We start from the raw sequence: 18,922 nt of genomic DNA, 5'->3' as shown, positions 1-18,922 counted from the left end.
GATAGCATTTGTATGTGCATGTCATTCTGCTGTTATCATGATAACTTAAAATTTTTTACATGAATTCTGATAAAACTTTGTATGGGTGTAGATAGAGGTCATTTTAAAAGTCTTGTTCACAAAGTGACAAAAACTTATAACTTTGATGATGATTTCTTGTGGTATGCATTGCGAACATATAGAAAGTACATCTGACCTCAAAACACTGATCTAAAGGTGAAGGTGATAAAAATGTTTGAGGTATTTTCCTTACGACTATTAATAATAATGGATTGCATTTGTATAGCGCTTTTCGAGACCCTCAAATTGATTTACAATTCCACTATTCATTCACTCTCACATTCACACACTGGTGGAGGCAAACTACAGTTGTAGCCACAGCTGCCCTGGGGCAGACTGACAAGATGAGCTTTCGGTTACAAGATGAGCTTCCCAACCCCCTGAACCACGCTCACCCCTGTTGGCTGTATTGACAAAATACAGGCATTTAGGAAATGATATAAGGGGATTGTGAATATATTTTATTATTTTGTTAAATTGCAGTAACCATTATAACTGTTTAAATACATAAATGTAGAATTTTCCTGAATAAGTTTTTACTGCACTGAAAACTTATTTAACAATGTTCATTCTGTCTCTGAAACAAGATGTTTAGTTCTTTTTTCCAGTCCTTGAATTCAAAATTTCTTCTAGCTGGCTGCTCCTTGTGAACAGAGGGATTAAATGGGGGTGGTTGGCTGTGCTCACAGCCAGAGCTGTGTTTCTGAGCTGAAGAGGCAATAGTAGCCGTGTTGTCGTCCCTCTGAAGTTGAAAAACGTCCATGTCTCTGTGTAACTGGAAGAATCATCAGCTCAGAAGTGACCATAGATTAAATTGAGCCTCTCCATATACTGACTGCTCCGTTTGTTGTTTGTACAGTGAGCAGTGCCACCCTGTGGTTGTGAGTGTGCTGCCTATAAAAGCCAAAAAGGATCAAATAAGAATTGGTGGTGATGCAAAGATAGAAATTAAGGCAGAGGCATGTGAGAGTGTTAAAGATGACAAAGGTCTTCTGACCTCTTCTCCTGAATGAGGGGGAAACTGATCCTGGACTGGATCCTGATTCAGTGTCCTCATCATCATTTTTCTGCAGAGTAAAAGCAGTGACCAATAATGACAGCGTACATCTTAGTTATATCCACCTGTTTTGGGTCCATTATCACATGAGAGTTGGTTAGTAAATCTTAACAAACTCTAAATCTTATAGCGACCACAGGAAATGCAAAACATCCATCACTGTGAGAATTTCCAGACAGTGAAAGCAGTCACTATTTGTAGCTATATTTTTGTAACATGATAGATAATGAATTGAATTATATATTGAATTGTTTATATATTAAAACATAATTTGCAAACAACACCAAATGAAAATTCATACCAATAGAAAACATGAAAACTGTCCTTGAAAGCTTTCCTTTTTTGTATGGTAACACTTTTTAACACAGCTCACTTTGTTATATATAAGTACTATACTCTATATACTGTTACACTCTTGTGCTTGCTAACGAGCTGTAACTTACCACTAAAAACAAGTTAAACATAAAAATACCAGGCCATACCTGGTAAATGTTTGTGTTTAGTTACACCTATGATCCAGTTATGCTTGAGTTATCCTCGTTTTCTCTCAGATTATCCTTGTCATGAATTCAGCATTACAATTTTGTTGTCCTTCTTATTGCCCGATCTCAAACTGAGACATCAAACTAATATCCAGACTCATGGCTTGTTCTTTTTTCTTTGTTCTCCAAAATCTTTTAGGTTTAAGTATGATGAGCCTCTGCAAACTGGGCTCTGAGAAAATAAACAGCTGGTATACTTTTCTAGTTAAAAAAGGAACATAGGTTGTGGTTGGATAGAAAATGGCCCTAGACTCAACTTGACTCTGACTCTAACCACATTTAAACACGTCTTCACTACTGACATTTCCTCTTTTCATCCTCTACCGCATAGAGAAATAGGCCAAGCTAAAGCACACAGGGCTGATTCACCTGTTTAAATTTAGAATAGATTTGTGGTGTTTGCAGAAATAGTGAACACACAAAAATTCACAACACGCTGCATTTAGATGTTTCAAATCCTGAACATGTACATAAAATTAACTGCTCGGTCAACTAAAAAATAATCATTGGTAATTTGAGATGAACTAACTCTTTAAATGCAGGCATACACAATAAAAAATGTTGTTCGAGTTTAATAATGAAATCAGTCTTGCAAGCACTTGCAACAGTTCTGCATCAGCATAGAAAAGAGCAACATTCATGCATTGATGATAAAGTTATAAAGGTTTTACTCACCTGTAGAGGAAGACAGCTAGCGTGATGCCACACAGAAGGAATCCAATTGCAGGTGGAAATATGTATAGGAAATATTGTGATGGAATAGATTCTGTATAAAATCAGCAGAGAATTAATTTAAATGGCTTGTTTGACCTTTACTAGAAGTGACTCATCTGCCTTTTTTCGCTACCTACCTTTGGGACTCTCAGACACAGTTAAATTCCATGTAATGCTGTTTACACCACTTTGGCCTGTTATGGTACATGCATAAATTCCTTCATCTTCAGGCTGAGCACTAAAAATAATTAGCTTTGTAGGGAGCTCATGATTTATTTTCAGTCTGTGCAATGAGAAATTTGAATAGGTGCGATTGGAATATTGAAAAACTGATCTGCCGTTAGTCCAGGAGATTTGTGTTGCATTTGTCTTGGATATGTTGCAAGTCAGCGTCACTGAGTCTCCTCTGGGCACCATCATAGCTCTGTTTTCGTTTTGAAGCATTACTGAAGTTTAAAGGAAATAAAAAATATAAATATATCTTAATATAACATCTGGATAGCTCTAACAGTGTATAAAGTTTAACGGAGACAATCAGTCAATATAAATATATATCAGTATCTAATCTAGAAAAAAAGAATCTTAAACACAAATGTACTCTTTACCTTCAAAGACATGACACATCACTAATAGCTCGATGAAGAGCAGTGCTGCTTGGTTTAGCTTGAACATCATCAGACAGAGAGAGAAACAGACCTGAACTTTACTGTCAGCTTTATTTGTGTCTGAGGAGGAGCCACAAAAAGGAAGTGGTTAGTTGCTTTATTGCTGAATTCTGAACTAATGTATGTGAATGTGTCACCATTTGTCGAAATGATCATTTACATGGATGTAATGAAATGAATCAGTTTAACAACAATTTGTCAAAATCCAAACACAATTCAAGAAACTAAACACAGTTATATGGCAAATAACTGGTAGCACCACCTGTGGCAGTTCAGATGCCTCACAGTCTGGTGGGTCCATTTTCTAGTCACAGGAATGAAAAGGATGTGGTGGAAAGTTGCATCATGGAGCTGACAAATCTGCAGCGCTTTCACATCAGTATGAACCAAATTCTCTGAGGAATGTTTCCTGAACCTTATTGAATCTTTGCCACCAGAAATTTCATTTCATTTCATTTTGTTTCACACATGGAACAACAGTAATTCATTTCCTGTACACAAACCTTCCTTTCAGTTAAAATAACAAATTAAAGAAAAGGGGGTCAAATCCTGCACTCAGCTCACTGAGGAATTAAACTGGGATGTTATTATTCCAATGCAATAGATGAAGAACCAACTCAGAAGTAAAAACAAGACTAAATTCACTAAGTAGTACAAAACTAAGAAACATCATAAATATTAAGCAAACCATGAATCTCAAAATATTCAAATAACTAAGTTAGAAACAAAACTCAGAGAGCTGTGAGATCAGACTCAGGACCATCACAAATGTATCGAAAAGACTGAACAAGATTGTCTGTGTTAGGTTGATTTTGATAATAGTTGTCATTGTTGTGCTTAAATTTGTAAACCTTGTCCTTAAACTGTATGTTTAGAGATTTTTCTGTTCCTGTCGGGGAGTCAATTAGTTATAGTGTTTAACTGCAGGCACATTCTATCTAAAGGTTCTGGTTACTTATCTGGTAAAGGATGTTCACTCCCGGCCATTTAGGGGCTCGTCTGTGCTTGTATATGCTGAAACATTAAGTTAAGCCATATACGGTGAGGGGAGATGACCTTTGGATAACTAGGAAATGTGGTTAAACAGTTGTAAGCATATATTGTGTGGGAGGAAGTCACATATACAGAGACACATACATGCACTCAGTCACGTGCACGTGCACATACACACACACACGTGACTTCCCTGCTAGTAAGTGAGAACCGTACGGAGTGTCTTGGTTTTGTTCACAATGATGAACCTCTGTGCCATCGAGGTCTGACAGTAGACCTAACGATCTGTCAGTTAGCTATTAAAATATCAGTTTGTACGGAGTGTCTAGTGGGCGCTGAATTTCACATTCGGTATAATGAACACTTATCTATGCTAAACTAACTTCCAGAATCATGTCTTTCAACTTTATTTTTTGAGTAAAAAACTAAAAAAAAAAGAAAAAAAAGACTAAACACTCATATAATATAGTATATAATATGTATAATAAGTATAATATGTTTATTGCAATTTTCATGTTTTATATTATCATTTGGAAAAACACAACAAAACAGGAAACTGCGTCAGGCTACAAACAGTTAAATAGCGTCTGGTGACCGGGCCTTAGTCCGTGGGGCCCTGCTGGGCACAGCCCGAAGAAAGGGGCTTGGGCTCATCTTCCTGCAGACCCACTGCTCGCAGGAAGCGCCGGGCAGTGGCCAGGAGGGGAGGTCCTGGTGGATGGGATCAAGACTGGCAATTGGGAATAAATACTTTTGTTTGGGGGTTTTTAATCAGTGAAAAGACATCACTTGCAGTGTTTCTTTGACATCCACTTTCACTTCAAGGTGGGAATTGTGACACTGTGGCCATCTCCCAAGATGGCCACATGGACTGAGTCTCTCAGTGTGCTGCCTGTCCTGTACACTGCAAAACTCTGAGGTTGTGGAAGGACCACCTATGGATTGAAAATGTAAATTAATTATGTTACTTCAGTTTTACTAGAAAAAAGTAAAATAGCAAGCTTAACGGTAGGTAAGAGAAGATATGAGTTTAAACGCTGTGAGAAATAAAAATCAGAGTAATAACAAAGTTCCTCTGACCTTTCCTCCCAGCTGAACATGATAATGAACAAAACTCAAGGTCCTGATATGATGAAGGTCCTGGTTCGGGGTCCTGGTGCAACATCTAATGAAAAATAACACACAGCTTTATTTTTGTTCCATATTAATACATGAGTTTATCAATGATGAAATAGTAAAAGTTGAATGGTTTCTGCATTATTAAATCAGCTGATTTTTAAATTTGATTATTGTTGAACTTGATTTAAGGAATATATTTCTGTCAGCTTATTTCAAAATGTGGCCACCAGGGACGTTGGTTAGAGTGCAGATGTTCATTTAATGAAATAAATGTAAATTATGCTTCTGGTCTTGTTTCTATGTTTGTATGGTTTTCTAGCAGCTAACGTCTTAACCATAAAGCAGTGAATTACTTATTAACTTATTATTAACAGAACTTATTAGTCCTGGTTTTTAGACTGTCAGCCTTTGAGATTCTCATACACAGTTAAATTCCATAAAATGCTACTTTTGTCAGTTTTGCTACATGTAGAAAGTCAGTCACATCCAGGCTGAGAACTAAAAAGAATTTCCTTTTTGAATACGTTCTTGGTCTATTTTCAATCTGTGAAGTGAAAATATTGCAAAGGTGTCATTTTGGATATTGAAAATCAGATCTGTGTCTATCAGAATTATTATTATGTAAATAATACAACTTATTTAACATTCAGATAGATACTGCTCAGGCTCACCATCAAAACTACCTGCCCAATATTGTTTAGCTCCAACCTTTGTGTCACTAAAACATCCATGACCAGGTTGTATATATTATATTAATATCTTAGGTTCTTCCTTGTCTGCTCAATATTTTCTTTATAGGTAGCTGTGACTCAGGAAGTAGAGCTGGTGCTTCTGTAATCACAAGGCTGGTTATCTGAACCTCAGCTCATCCGGTCCACATGTCAAATCATCTTTAAGAGGAAAACTGAACCCAAATTGCCATAGATGCATCAATCAGCAGTGATTGTATCACATTTAAAAAAATAAATATATAAATAAAAACCCTATAAAATAAACATGTTTCAGTGCAGTTTGTTGAGTAAGAACACATTTCTCAATAAGCCTGAGGCCTTTGCCAATGAAGAATATGTGTGAAAACCCTCCAGAAACCATAGTTTTTATATATTTTTTTACATTATATCTGTTATTCCTTTATTTAATACTCATCATGATCACCTCTAATTTCTGATTTTTTTTACTTCCTGTATTCCAATGTGACCGCACCTATTTAAATTCCAGCTACATTGCACTCTATACCTCCCTCCCTCTCTTTTGCAGTATTTTTCATGTTTTTTTAATGACAGTAAATTTGTTCGCATTAATTTCACTTGTTCTTGCACCTCATTGCTCAATCCAATCAGAAGGTTTGAAGCTAGATTTACATCTTAGGTTCTTTACTGAATTTTCAAGATTTTCTCCAGAACTACCTTTAATTCAGGAAGTAGACTGGGTGGTCTACTAATTATCAGGTTTATCGTTTCATCCTGAGCTCCCTGAGTCCACATGTCAAATTGTCCTTGAGCAAAATAGTGAACCCCAAACTGCCCTGTATGCATCCATCAGCAGTGAGTTTATTATTGTAGATTTTTTTAAACAGAATAATTGTCAGTAAATGCAGTTTGTAGTGTACAAATACTTTTCTCAGTAAGAATTCCATAAAGACCTTCCACAAACCACAAGTTGTGTATTTTTTTTCTTGGGCTTTTTTGTTGGCTTGCATTTTTTCTGTTGATGTTTTATTTTGTAATCACCCTTGCCTCTTGTGTCTATTTTTCACTTCCTGTATTCCTATCACAGCTTTATACCTGCCTCCTCCTCTCTCCTGTGAGTTCTGCTCGTCTTCACTTAGATTATTATTGTCATGAATTTACCATTCCATTCATGAACACAGGTGTTTGGGGAGAAAGGACCAGGTCAGTGTAGCTGTGTGCATGTCATCTTAATTTCCGGTGATTTAAGTTCAGTTATGTTTATTTGTATTGAATTAACTATGGAGTTGAGTTTCTTGTTTATTTTTGTAAATATTGTTTGGTTACAAAATGGTGAAGAAATCACTGGACAGCATCTCCACTAAGCCTAACCCATCTCCTGACCTTCTTTAGCCGTTTAGGTCAAGTTCTACAACAGTGTAAGATACCCATATTCAAGGCTTTGTTATTTTAAACTGTGTTGTTCAAAAGCTGTTGGGTTATATGAGCCTCTGCAAACTGGGCTCAGAGTCTTTGAAAATAACTAGCTGGTATACTTTTCCAGTTGTAAGAAATAAACATACAGGCTGTGGTAGGATTATCACAAAGAAAATGGCATCAGAGTCTACTTTGACTCTGACCACCTTTAACCACTTCTTCATTGGCGTTTCCTCTTTTCACCCTCTACTGCATAGAAAAATAGGCGAGGCAAAAACCACAGAGGGCTGATTCACCTCTTTAAATTTAGAATAAGTTTGTGGTGTTTACAGAAATGGTGAGAACAAAACATTCACAACAGACAACATTTAGATGTTTCAACACCTGGACATGTAAATAACATGTAAATTAGATCAAAATAGTCATTTGTAATTTGAAACAAAGTGACTCTTTCAATGCAGGCAGACACCAAATAAAATGCAGTTTGAGCTTTATGATCGAATCAGTCTTGCAAGTGCTGCCAAATCTGTAGCAGGATCGAAAACAGACACATTCATGCATTCCCTGTGAAGTTAAAAGCTTTTAACTCACCTGTAGAAGAAGACAGCCAGTGTGATGCCACACAGAAGGAATCAATTGCAGATGGAAGTATGAATGTAAAATACTTTGATGAAATCGATTCTGTATAAAATCAGCAGTGAATTAACTTAAATTGCTTATTTGATCTTTGCTTGAAGTGATTATTCCTGTTTGTTGTTCCACCTACCTTCTGGGTTCTCAGACACTTTTAAATTCCATGTAATGGTGTGTAGGCCATCTGGGTCAGTTATGCTACATGTATAAAGTCCTTCATCCTCAGGTTGAGCACTAAAAATAATCAGATTTATAGGTAACTCGGGATTTATTTTAAGTTTGTTCGATGAGAAATTTGAATGGGTGCGATTCGTCTCAATAGCATATTGAAAAACAGATCTGCTGTTTGTCCAGGAGATATGTGATGCATTTTTCTCAGATATGTTACAAGTCAGCGTCACTGGATCTCCTCTGAATGCCAACATAACTCTGTTGTTTTCTTCAAGCTTCACTAAAGTTCAATGGAAACAATCAGTCAATATAAAATAACATCTGTATGTAATCTGGAATAAAAATAAATACATTTGAAACACAAATGTGCTCTTTACCTGCAAAGACACGCAGCATCACTAACAGCTGAATGAAGAGCAGCTGTTTGGTTCAGTTGTAATATCATGGCCGACAGTGAGAGAGTGAAACAGGCCTCATCTTCACCCCCAACTTTATGTTTCTGAGGAGGAGGAGCTGATAAAAAGGAAGTCGTTAGTTGCTGTTTTGCTAAGATCAGAGCTAATGTTGTCTTGCATGATTTGCAGAATGAAAGGTAACCTCAGAATAATGAATTAGTTTTATGACAAATTTGGACAATTCAAGAGCAGTCCGTCCTTCAGGAAAAGAGATTCTAATACTAGAATGTGTCTCTCATGTTTCTCTTTAACTGCAAAGAAAGAGCACGAACAGGAAACTTTTCAAAGTGGAAATAATCGATACAGAAGTATGCACTGGGATGGATCACAGGTTTACTAATCACAATCATATCACTTTTACCAGATGTGGAATTTTTTGCAGTACTTTGTTATTTTACGGGCGCATGTATTTGCTGACCGCTACTAAGGGTAAAGGCTAAGTTTTCACAAAGTAGAGGGTGCTAACGTATTACTCGTCATGTTAAGGCAGCGATGCAACGATTTACAAGTTCCACTGTTATATGTTATGTAAGGTAAAGATAATTAATTTGTGATTAAGGCAAAAGGTTAAAGGTAACACACTGTTTGCTTTACTAATGGTCCTTTATTCTGTATGTTGTAGCTCTTACTGTGTGTTCACATACACGGCTGTTTAATATGTTTTAATATATATTTATATATTAAAACATATTTTTCACACAACACCAACTGAAAATTCATACCAATGGAAAACATGACAATTGAAAGCTTTCCTTTTTTGTATGTTAACAATTTTTAATACAGCTCACTTTGTTATATGGAAGTTCAATATTCTAACTATATGCTGTTAGACTCTTGTGCTTACTAACTTACAGTAATTTACTAAAAACAACTTTAATACAAAAATACCGGGCCATACCTGTTAAAAGTGACATGTTTGTGTTTACTATACCTGTTCATACTCTCTTTGCAGCTGTGAGACCTTGTCTGCTGGGGTATGTGTTTCTGTTTTATTTTTTAATCACTTGTCACGGTCCGCCAGGCAGACCGTGGGGATGTGGGGAAAGGAGGACCCAAAACGCAGTCTCTGCGATGCAAACAGTGCTCTTTATTTACAGTGAAAAACTGTAAACACAATGACTCCCCGTTGCTCCCTTGAACCCGTGTGCGTGCTTCCCTCCGATGTCTGTGCTCGTGCTCCCCGCGGTTGTGTTTCCGCACCCCCGTGCGTGCTGCCTCTCTGGACCACTCTTCCTCCTGCAGGAAAACCATAGAATCAGCCGTCAACACTAACCCTCGGCGGGCATACACAAACAGCACTGACATATGCTGACACACACTAACTCGATATGCTAACTCAATGATCCCGCGCCGGTGGAAGCTCCACTCTCCTAAGTAGCTCCCCCGACGAGCACTGATCACCAACAGGTGTGTGGCAGGAACTTCAGGTGTGGCCAGTCCTCCTGCAGGGCCACACCCATCAGGCCTGCATGCGGCTGTCCTCTATCCTCCAGCCACACCCGCAGACCACACACATACACACCCTGCCTATACAAATGAGTGGAACACGGAACAGCATAGTGCAGAAAAACACACATCCCCAAATAACAACAACAACAATAATAATAATAATAATAATAATAATTCATCCTGCTCACGGACCCCCGAGTCCTCCAGAGCAGGGTCCGTGACAGTACCCCCCCTCTAAGGGTCGGCTCCCGACAACCCTAAAACAAAAAAGCAAAAAACAGGAAAACCAACCCAGGGCGGGCGGCGGGGGTCCAGGACGGAGGGCCCCAAAACCTCTCCGACCTCATCACTAAACAAGAAAAGGTGAAAAAAAAAAAAAAAAAAAAAAAAAAAAAAAACACTCAGTTCATTAGTCCAACCCTCGGCCCAATGGCAGCAAACAGTTCTGGCGGCCGACCAGTGGGCGGCAAAACAGGTGAGACCCGCCATGGGTAGGCAGAGGCCGAAAACAGTTCAGGAGGCCTACCTCTAGTCCACTGGAGGGAACGCTGGGTCTCCGGCGGACAGCCATGGGCCCGGCAGCAGCGACAAAACTGTTCAGGGGGCCTGCCACGGGTCCAGTGGCGTCGGCGTAGCTCTGGCGGCCTGCTGCGATGGTGTAGCTCCAGTGAGCGACAGAGTAGAATGGCCCATGATCCCCGATGAGCTGAACGTGGACGGCGTGGAGGGCGCGCTGAACGTGGACGGCGTGGAGGGCGCGCTGAACGTGGACGGCGTGGAGGGCGCGCTGAACGTGGACGGCGTGGAGGGCGCGCTGAACGTGGACGGCGTGGAGGGCGCGCTGAACGTGGACGGCGTGGAGGGCGCGCTGAACGTGGACGGCGTGGAGGGCGCGCTGAACGTGGACGGCGTGGAGGGCGCGCTGAACGTGGAGATGCCTCCTGCACCCTGACCCCTTGCTTAGGCAGATCAGGTCCCTCCGACACGCTGACCTCCGGCTCTGTCTGAGTGGGTCCCTCATTCACGCCGACCTCTGATGGCGGTGCGTGCTCCTCCGGCCTGCCGAGCTCCTCTGGCCTGCCGAGCTCCTCTCTCGATGATGGGCGCTCCTCATGCTCGCCGAGTTCCTCATCAGGCGGTGCGGGCTCCTTCCGCTCGCCGAGCTGTTCCTCGCTGAGCTGCTCCTTTCTGAGCGGCACCTCCGGCTGTGGCGCGGGCTCGTCGAGCTCCTCATCAGGCGTCGCAGGCCCCTCCCGCTCGCCGAGCTCCTGCCGCGGCTCGCTGAGCTCCTCCTGCTCGCCGAGCTCCTGCTGCGGCTCGCCGAGCTCCTCCTGCTCGCCGAGCTCCTGCTGCGGCTCGCCGAGCTCCTCATCAGGCGTCGCAGGCCTCTCCCGCTCGCCGAGCTCCTGCTGCGGCTCGCCGAGCTCCTCATCAGGCGTCGCAGGCCTCTCCCGCTCGCCGAGCTCCTGCTGCGGCTCGCCGAGCTCCTCATCAGGCGTCGCAGGCCTCTCCCGCTCGCCGAGCTCCTGCTGCGGCTCGCCGAGCTCCTCATCAGGCGTCGCAGGCCTCTCCCGCTCGCCGAGCTCCTGCTGCGGCTCGCCGAGCTCCTCATCAGGCGTCGCAGGCTTCTCCCGCTCGCTGAGCTCCAGCTCGGGCTCGCTGAGCTGGCTCCTCCGGCTCGCCGAGCTCCTCCGGCAGCGGTGCAGCTACAGACGGTGACGATGGTGATACAGCAGCAGGCAGTGGAGATGATGGCAGTGTAGTGGATGTGGATGGCGAAGCAGATGATAGCTGACCTACAAGCTGGGCAGCAGGCTGAGTTGAGGGTAATGTAGCTATCATGAAGGGTGGTGAGGAAGAAAATGTTGCAGCTGGCTCAACAAATTCCAGGGGTCCAGAGGCAACTGAGGCCTCCAGTTCGGCCTCTGGGGAAGCCCTGGAGAGAACCTCCGTCTCCATGTGGCCAGACAGGGCCAGAAAGTCATCTGGGTCTGCATGCTCTGAGCTCCCTAGCTCCAGGCTCACAGTCTCAGAGAGAACATTTTCTGAGTTTTTGGAGGTAAAGCGAACAGTTTCTCTATGGTTAATTGCCGTAGCGGCTATAGTCTCTATTTCCATGTTCACAGGGAGGGAAATTACAACACCGGCAGAGTCCATTTTACTCACTGTGGCGTCCAGAGCCGCTGGTCCCGCGTCTTCAACAAGCACAGGAGTGAGTGTAGATGGGGCTGAACGCTGCTTGCGAGGACGCCGTCTCCTCCGTGAAGGCGGAGCTGGGTGTATGGAAACCCTCCTCTGTTGTTCATCTGTTTCGATTTTCAACGACAGGATTAATAGAAACAAATGAGTCTGGTTTACTCACTGCGGTAATGAGTACTGTCGGTCCGTTGCCAGCTGACCGGGCTGAAACCGCAGGAGTGGGTTGAGGTGTAATGGGGTGATGATGGCGAGGGCGACATCCCTTCTGCAATGGAGGATCAAACAATTGTGCCGCAAGCATCGACGGGAAAGCCCTCCGCCGATGCGCGAAAAACCAAGCGGCTAGAGCCTCTAGGAGAGCAGCCGAACCTTCCTCGCTCGGGCCACCCAAGCCGAATAATTCAAAACTAGAGCTCTCCCTTACACTAGCGACCAATGGCTTGAGTTTGGTAATGTCCAAAAAGTTCATGGTAAAGGTAGTGGATGTGAGATAATTGTCAAAGAACACTACCTGTATATGTCTCTTGTGTGGGTCTACAGCCTGGATTACGCTCCGGCAGTAATCCCATAGCTGCGAGAGCGATCTCTCCTCCGTGGCAACTCCTGAGTCTGCTGGGTCCATGGTGGTTGGCGGGATCATTCTGTCACGGTCCGCCAGGCAGACCGTGGGGATGTGGGGAAAGGAGGACCCAAAACGCAGTCTCTGCGATGCAAACAGTGCTCTTTATTTACAGTGAAAAACTGTAAACACAATGACTCCCCGTTGCTCCCTTGAACCCGTGTGCGTGCTTCCCTCCTATGGCAAGCCATTAGTGCCAAAATTCGCCACTTTTCTAACCCGTTTGATTAAGAAACGGCGTAAAAACGCCGTTTAATTATTCAAACGCGAAAAAAACGGCGTTCTGTTTCGACAAACGCCGCTTTTTCCGACTCTCACATGGCGCCCTGAACGCACCATCCGAGTGACGTAAAAGCGGCGTTCAAAGACAGACGGAAAGCGCCGTTTTTCCGCCACTCGGCAGAAAACGCCGTTCAAAGATGCATAAAAACGGCGTTTTTACGGCGTTCTGTGCCAGCTGTAACGGCGTTTAAAACGGCGTTTTATTGAAATTATGCAGGGCACTCCCCATGGTTCCCTCTTCCAATTACTTTCAACTCATTTCACCCAATCAAAGAAGAGGAAGTGCAGACCACACTAATGCATCACCGATTCACCTTGCTGCTAAGTGATTGCCTATTCAGTACCAGTGCTTGTCACAGTATTGAATTGTATTATAATCCCACTATGCATTTTGATGTTTAAAGCATGATCAAGCAAACAAACGACAGAATACTTTTTAATGAAACCTTAACTGTGTTACCTGTTATGGCAGCTAACAGGTAATGAGCAGAGCTAGCTCTCTATTTGGATACTCGGTGCATGGCTCCTTTGTTTACGTTAGGGATCAGCTGTTAGCGCTGCGCCCTGCAGCTGCGCTACCGGCAGACAGACCCTACGTCCCCAGTGAGGGAAGAGACGGGGTGATGTCTCCCGAGAAGGACACCTTACACACCATCTCTCCTTCCTGTAATCACTGTAATGTGAGATCGCTCCCTGATATGATCGAGGAGCTAATGACGCTAACCCGGTCACAGTGGCAGTACCCCGACACTGCCCGGTACTCCCTCTGTGAGTAGACTGCCCGGCTTCCAGCTGCTGCGGGCGGACAAGACGAGAGACAGCGGTGAGAGGAAAGGAGGGGACTGGCAGTGTTTGTTAAAGACAGTTGTGGGACCCCTGGGCACATCGCTGTGAAAGAACAACTCTGCAACAACACAGACATTGAGCTATTAGCCGTTAGCATCCGTGGAGGCAGCCTGTGACTCTCTGTGGTCCGCAGACTGCAAACGCAATCTCCGAGAGCTCTTCTTCTAATATCAGGGACTTTCATCATGTCTCGCTGGACTCCACACTGCCCACCTTCAACCAGTATGTGACCTGCCCCATCGTAGTCAATAAAACATTGTACTTAATGTATGCCAATGAAAAAGTGGCATACAGTTCATCACCTCCTGCCCAGGGAAGATCTGAACGTAACCTAGTGTGCCTTGTCCCTGTGTGCAGCACTTAGTGTGCACGGAGCCACTAATCACCCACGCAGTGCAGAGATGGTCCATGGAGGGCATATGAATAAATAATGAAAGCAAATAAATGACAGTATGTTTTTCTGAAACAAACGGAGACCTTAACTTTTATCAAAATCCTTGTGTGTTCAGTTTAAAGTAATACCACTGTATAACAGCCCACAAATTTAATAATGTTAACAGTATCTCAGGAATATTTTGCCCCATCAACATGCATTAAAAAATAGATATGCAGTTTTGAATCAGACCTGCATGTTCGTTTCCTGAAAAGTGATGTAAATAAATAATCTCAAGAACATGAAATAATTGTTTCCATGTAAACTGGAGTTGTCCTTGTCAATGTCATCAGAGTACTCTGGATGTCTTACATGAATTTGAAACAGAGAGTGGCACATGACAGCGTTGCACATAACATAACTAGTTTACCTGTATGACATGAAGTAATTAAAAAAAAAGAATCCATGTAACTTGGTTATGGCTTCTTTCTGATAATTGTAGATACAAATCGGCTGCAGTGTGCATTATCTTGACAAAAGTATAAGATACTGAACCCGCTGATATGATGTGGTGGAGGAATACAAATACCTGGACACCCACATATATACATTTGCTGGACTGGAAGATCAAAACAGAGGCTGTACACAAGAAGTGGATGGGCAGGCTGTTTTTGAGAGCAAGCTTATGTGTGCACCAAAATGTTAATGACAGGTGTTCTGTCAGGTCAGGTGAGTGCAGTGCACTTTAATGTGTTCTTCTTGGATCAGGAGAGCAAGCTCTGTGACTGGCTGGCGCTTCAGAAGCTGTGGTGGAGAGGAAGTGAGTGAACAAACTGCCAAGCATCATGGATATTCCTCTCAATCCACCTCACCAGGTACTTCTCTAAAAGTGTGACTCAGGTCTGTTGCCCCAAAGGATACAGGAAATGCACTGATTTCCATAACAGAATCGTGTCTGTTTAAGGCTCCATGATGATAACTTTCCTGTGAGCGTTTGAAGATAACTGACATCATGGCTTTTAGCCTCATTGTTTCTGCAAAGAGATTTCTCCAGTCACTGAATCTTTTGATAAAATATATTTTTATGCCTCTAGAGGATGGAACATTTTAAGTCTTTGCAACTTTACACTTGGGAACATTATTCTGAAATTGTTGCACAATTTGTTAATGGAGTTTTTTTTGCAGATTGATCGACCTCTGCCCACATTTCCTCCAGAGCAACTCTGCTTCTCTAAGATGCTCTTTTAATATCTAATCATGTAACTGACCTGTTACTTTTAAAATATCCCTGCAGCTGTTTCTTTTTAGTACCACTTTTTCCAGCCTTCTCTTGCCCCATCCCAACTGTTTTGAAACATATTGCTGCCATCAAATTAAAATGGACTTATTTTTAACGACGTAGTCTCGGTGTAAACATTTGACATGTTTTCTATGTTCTACTGTGAACAAACTTTGCCTTTGACATTTGCAAATCACTGCTTGCTCTTTTTTATTCACATTTTACACTCGAGTCCAGTATTTTCAGAACTATGTTTGTACAAAGCAAAACATAATGTGCTCAATAATGTTAACACTTTTTCTCTGCTGTGAACTGTCACAACATCAAACACACGCTAAACCACTTTATATCTACCACACTATACTGAGCCACTTTATTTTTAATTATTTACTGTCACTGCTTTATAGTTGTATTTATCAAAATCAACAGCTGTAACTTTTAGATCAAGTTGACTTTATCGAGATTCAGTTTCAGTTGTAAACTTTCCATTTCACAACTTCCATCTTACACACTTTAAAAATCACTCAACATTTTTTATTGTCAGTGTCACACAGCTCGTTCTTGTATCTCCACTACTCAATGGTACATAGTAAACACGTATTATAACTTTTCACATTATATGTATCCAGTCACCTAGATATTTTGAAGTCTTTCCACTTGCTGCTATTATGTTTCAGTCAATAATTGAACTGTCTCAGTGATATGTGGAGTCCAGAAAGTATATTAAGCCAGTGATGAGTTCAATACCATGACTCCCTCTGGTGCCACTTAGTGGATTACATAGTTCTACCAGGAGGCTGCCTCGGACAAAAATCTGTAATGGGCTCAAGTGTCTCTCTGTCCATAAGCCATGATTGTTCCACTGTTGAGTGAAGTCTTTCAAATCTCTGTTGATCCTTGGGAGATAGATGTAATGGAGAGCCCAAAGGTGCATTTCATTGTCAATGTCAATGATGCCTTCCTCCTCCAGGTGGTGAAATAAGTCACAGTAGACATTGGTCATTCCTCGCCACAGATCACCTCAGAGCCTCTCAGTTCTCTGATTATGGGTACTCCTTCCTCTTAGGGCACTTCCACGATCAAAGCCTCTGAAAATGTTCATCATCAGGCAGACAGCATTGTTTTCCCCACCTCTGTCTGTCCGGACCTCCAGGGTACACCATAGGATACCACGGGTCTGATGAAACTTGATAAACGGTACTGCTACGGTTGTTGTTTTGAGGCATGAAGGAAGACCACAAGGCGACTGTATCCATCAATAGCCCCATCAATGACTATCCTCCACCTAAAACCGTGGTCCATAAGAAGAAAAATATTATTTCTGCTTTGTTATTGAAACAATAGAAAACACACTCTTAATTGATTTACATGTGACTATTGCATGTCAAGTTTGAATTTTGCTCTGTATGTTGCTTGCGCTGTCTGTGTTCTCTCCTCTTCCCTTTAAACATAACCAGTTGTGTTAGAGGACTGCCCATCCCAGGGCCTGGCTCTATTGGACGTGTCTTACTGTTTAACAATTATATTTGATGTAATGCTGAATTTCACTTTGGTCAAAATAGGTGTTCAGACAAAAGACAAATCAATGTGCTTGGTTACCTTATCAGCTTGTGATTTCCAGCAATGTGCCACAATGAGTTTGGACCTGCAACCTGATATGTTCTTCGTTCTGGTCTCCATAAAACTGCTCTAAGGGCAGCTGCTCCAGGATTCATCCGTAACATGCTTGCTCAAACCCTCCTTCGCTGTACACGTAGTCCACGTGCTCGAGGGAGGCTCTGACAGCCTCAGGACCAGTTTGTTCATTGCCAGCGACAATGTCCTGCACATGTTCATCCAAGGCACTGTCAGTCAGTTCGCATACATTGATGCATCGGGTGAAATGATACTGTCTGAAATCAGACAAAAAAACACGAGTGATTTATCACTACCATAACAACACACTTCATTACTTGACTAGTGGTGCACATTCAAATATACTAATTTTACAATTTCACAATACCATTTAATTTGAATAAACAGTGAGTGTGTGTCACAAAGAAATGAAAGTCACACTGGTTTGAAAAGTCACTGACCGCAGAGGCGTCTTCAAATTGTACCAAGTGAAACACTCAAAATATCAGCCATCTGAGGTGCAGTGAATCCACATGACTTCAGGAATGAAAGCTGTTCCCGAGTGATAAGGTAAAGGGATCTACCTCTACCTCTGTTGAAAACCACTGGTGCCTGGTATCCAAAACAGCCTGAAAATATATAAGCGTTTGGTAAATAGGTAAAGGCACCCCATATATCAGGTAAATATATCAGGTAAATAGGTAAATATTTGGAAAATAGGTTAAGACAGAGTCATAATTTATTTCACACTGTTGGTGAGTCAAGGAATCGACACAATATGTGCTTACCTTGTTGCCCATGCTGAGTAGACAGTTCGACATCCTGAATCAATTCAGCCAAGTCACGCAGAAGTTGATCTGCTGCAGTTACATTGATCAGTCTTCCTCTTGCCCACTGAAGGCTTCTCTGCATTGTCTCCAACCTCAAAGATATCCAAAATTACTTCTTAATTCATGTTATATTCTCAGGCCATATTCCCCTTAAACATTTTAAATGTTAAATGTTTTCGATCTTGCTTTGATCATACCTCCTTAACGCTAACTGTAGCACATCTGGCCCAACATCGTCCATCAGCAGCTGCCGTGTACAGTCATTAAGAATGTTCTTGCACCTTGAGATGAAAATCCTCCAGGCCATACTTTGTAATGGTCTGGTTGAGTCACAACTATTTTTCCACAGTGCCTGCTCTACTTGGGGTGCTGGCTGCTCTACTTCATCACTCCACCGAGGATCACCACCTGAGACAAATCAAGCCAGCTGTATTTAAGACCACTGTTCACAACCAGTCTGTGCCATATTATCTGTTAACCTATGTTAGTTATTGGCCTCACGTTGCTCAAAGCTCTAGTACTTACCTCTCTGTTCATGTCTTCTTAGTTACTTCCTGGACAACCTTTCACACTGCAATAGCCTCACCCCTGGACACGGATCTCCATTTGCTTCTTCCAAGACCCTCCTGACTCTGCTCTCCCTCTGTTGCAGTACCTGTAGAGGCTACGCCTACACTTGAAGCCACTGAAGTGTTTGGTGGCAGGGGTGAGGCAATGTAACTGTTATGAATTAAACTTGTGACAACTCAAGTAGGGCTGCCACAAAGCGATTATTTTGATAGTCGACTAGTCACCGATTATTTTTGCGATTAGTCGACTAATCAGATCATGCATCGATTGGACGAAACGCACAGCTTGAAAATATGTTAAACGTTTATTTTGTGACCCAGAAAGAATAATAAGAGTAATATTAAAAC

The 18,922-nt window shown here is 42.2% G+C and overlaps 2 protein-coding genes and 2 long non-coding RNA genes across 5 annotated transcripts; all 4 read right to left on the bottom strand.

The window, feature by feature from the left end:
• Window positions 1–511: 511 nt before the first annotated feature.
• LOC120437062 lies at window positions 512–3,080 on the bottom strand. 2 transcript variants are annotated; one of them, XM_039607785.1, is made up of 5 exons: window positions 2,979–3,080; window positions 2,511–2,819; window positions 2,335–2,425; window positions 1,058–1,127; window positions 512–954 (listed from the first exon to the last, which is right to left on the bottom strand). In XM_039607785.1, exons 1-5 carry the CDS (start codon window positions 3,046–3,048, stop codon window positions 853–855), a joined length of 642 nt encoding a protein of 213 aa, XP_039463719.1. In that variant the 5' UTR covers window positions 3,049–3,080; the 3' UTR covers window positions 512–852. The 2 variants fall into 2 exon arrangements, with proteins under 2 accessions (XP_039463719.1, XP_039463721.1); XM_039607787.1 differs by having other exon boundaries at window positions 2,335–2,350.
• Window positions 3,081–3,185: 105 nt separating this feature from the next.
• Window positions 3,186–8,480, bottom strand: LOC116316031. The gene is made up of 5 exons (XR_004199138.2): window positions 8,437–8,480; window positions 8,022–8,339; window positions 7,847–7,936; window positions 5,112–5,196; window positions 3,186–4,966 (listed from the first exon to the last, which is right to left on the bottom strand). It is a non-coding gene; the product is annotated as an uncharacterized LOC116316031 (long non-coding RNA).
• Window positions 8,481–8,976: 496 nt separating this feature from the next.
• LOC120437068 (proteoglycan 4-like) lies at window positions 8,977–14,149 on the bottom strand. The gene is made up of 7 exons (XM_039607791.1): window positions 14,116–14,149; window positions 13,807–13,967; window positions 12,355–12,865; window positions 11,764–12,269; window positions 10,490–11,669; window positions 9,838–10,041; window positions 8,977–9,750 (listed from the first exon to the last, which is right to left on the bottom strand). Exons 1-6 carry the CDS (start codon window positions 14,147–14,149, stop codon window positions 9,974–9,976), a joined length of 2,460 nt encoding a protein of 819 aa, XP_039463725.1. The 3' UTR covers window positions 8,977–9,750; window positions 9,838–9,973.
• Window positions 14,150–17,649: 3,500 nt separating this feature from the next.
• On the bottom strand, window positions 17,650–18,578 carry LOC120437063. Its single transcript, XR_005610794.1, has 4 exons — window positions 18,531–18,578; window positions 18,203–18,413; window positions 17,964–18,097; window positions 17,650–17,804 (listed from the first exon to the last, which is right to left on the bottom strand). It is a non-coding gene; the product is annotated as an uncharacterized LOC120437063 (long non-coding RNA).
• Between the last annotated feature and the right edge of the window lie 344 nt (window positions 18,579–18,922).

The sequence above is a fragment of the Oreochromis aureus genome, unplaced genomic scaffold (assembly GCF_013358895.1).
Source record: "Oreochromis aureus strain Israel breed Guangdong unplaced genomic scaffold, ZZ_aureus HiC_scaffold_388, whole genome shotgun sequence".
NCBI lineage: Eukaryota > Metazoa > Chordata > Actinopteri > Cichliformes > Cichlidae > Oreochromis > Oreochromis aureus.
The sequence above is the reverse complement of the archived record's forward strand: the minus strand, read 5'-3'. Positions and strand labels throughout refer to the sequence as shown.

What these genes read in the sequence shown, in the direction of transcription:
- LOC120437062 (XM_039607785.1), bottom strand. Translation starts at nt 3,048, where the DNA reads ATGATGTTCAAGCTAAACCAAGCAGCACTGCTCTTCATCGAGCTATTA. An exon ending in TGTGTCTGAGAGTCCCAAAG is followed by an intron (nt 2,426 to 2,510) that starts GTAGGTAGCGAA and finishes GATTTTATACAG; the next exon opens with AATCTATTCCATCACAATAT. An exon ending in CTAGCTGTCTTCCTCTACAG is followed by an intron (nt 1,128 to 2,334) that starts GTGAGTAAAACC and finishes TTTACTCTGCAG; the next exon opens with AAAAATGATGATGAGGACAC.
- LOC120437068 (XM_039607791.1), bottom strand. Translation starts at nt 14,149, where the DNA reads ATGGGGCAGGTCACATACTGGTTGAAGGTGGGCA. An exon ending in CTCAGCCTGCTGCCCAGCTT is followed by an intron (nt 11,670 to 11,763) that starts GTAGGTCAGCTA and finishes CACCGTCTGTAG; the next exon opens with CTGCACCGCTGCCGGAGGAG. An exon ending in TTCCCTCCAGTGGACTAGAG is followed by an intron (nt 10,042 to 10,489) that starts GTAGGCCTCCTG and finishes TCATTTGTATAG; the next exon opens with GCAGGGTGTGTATGTGTGTG.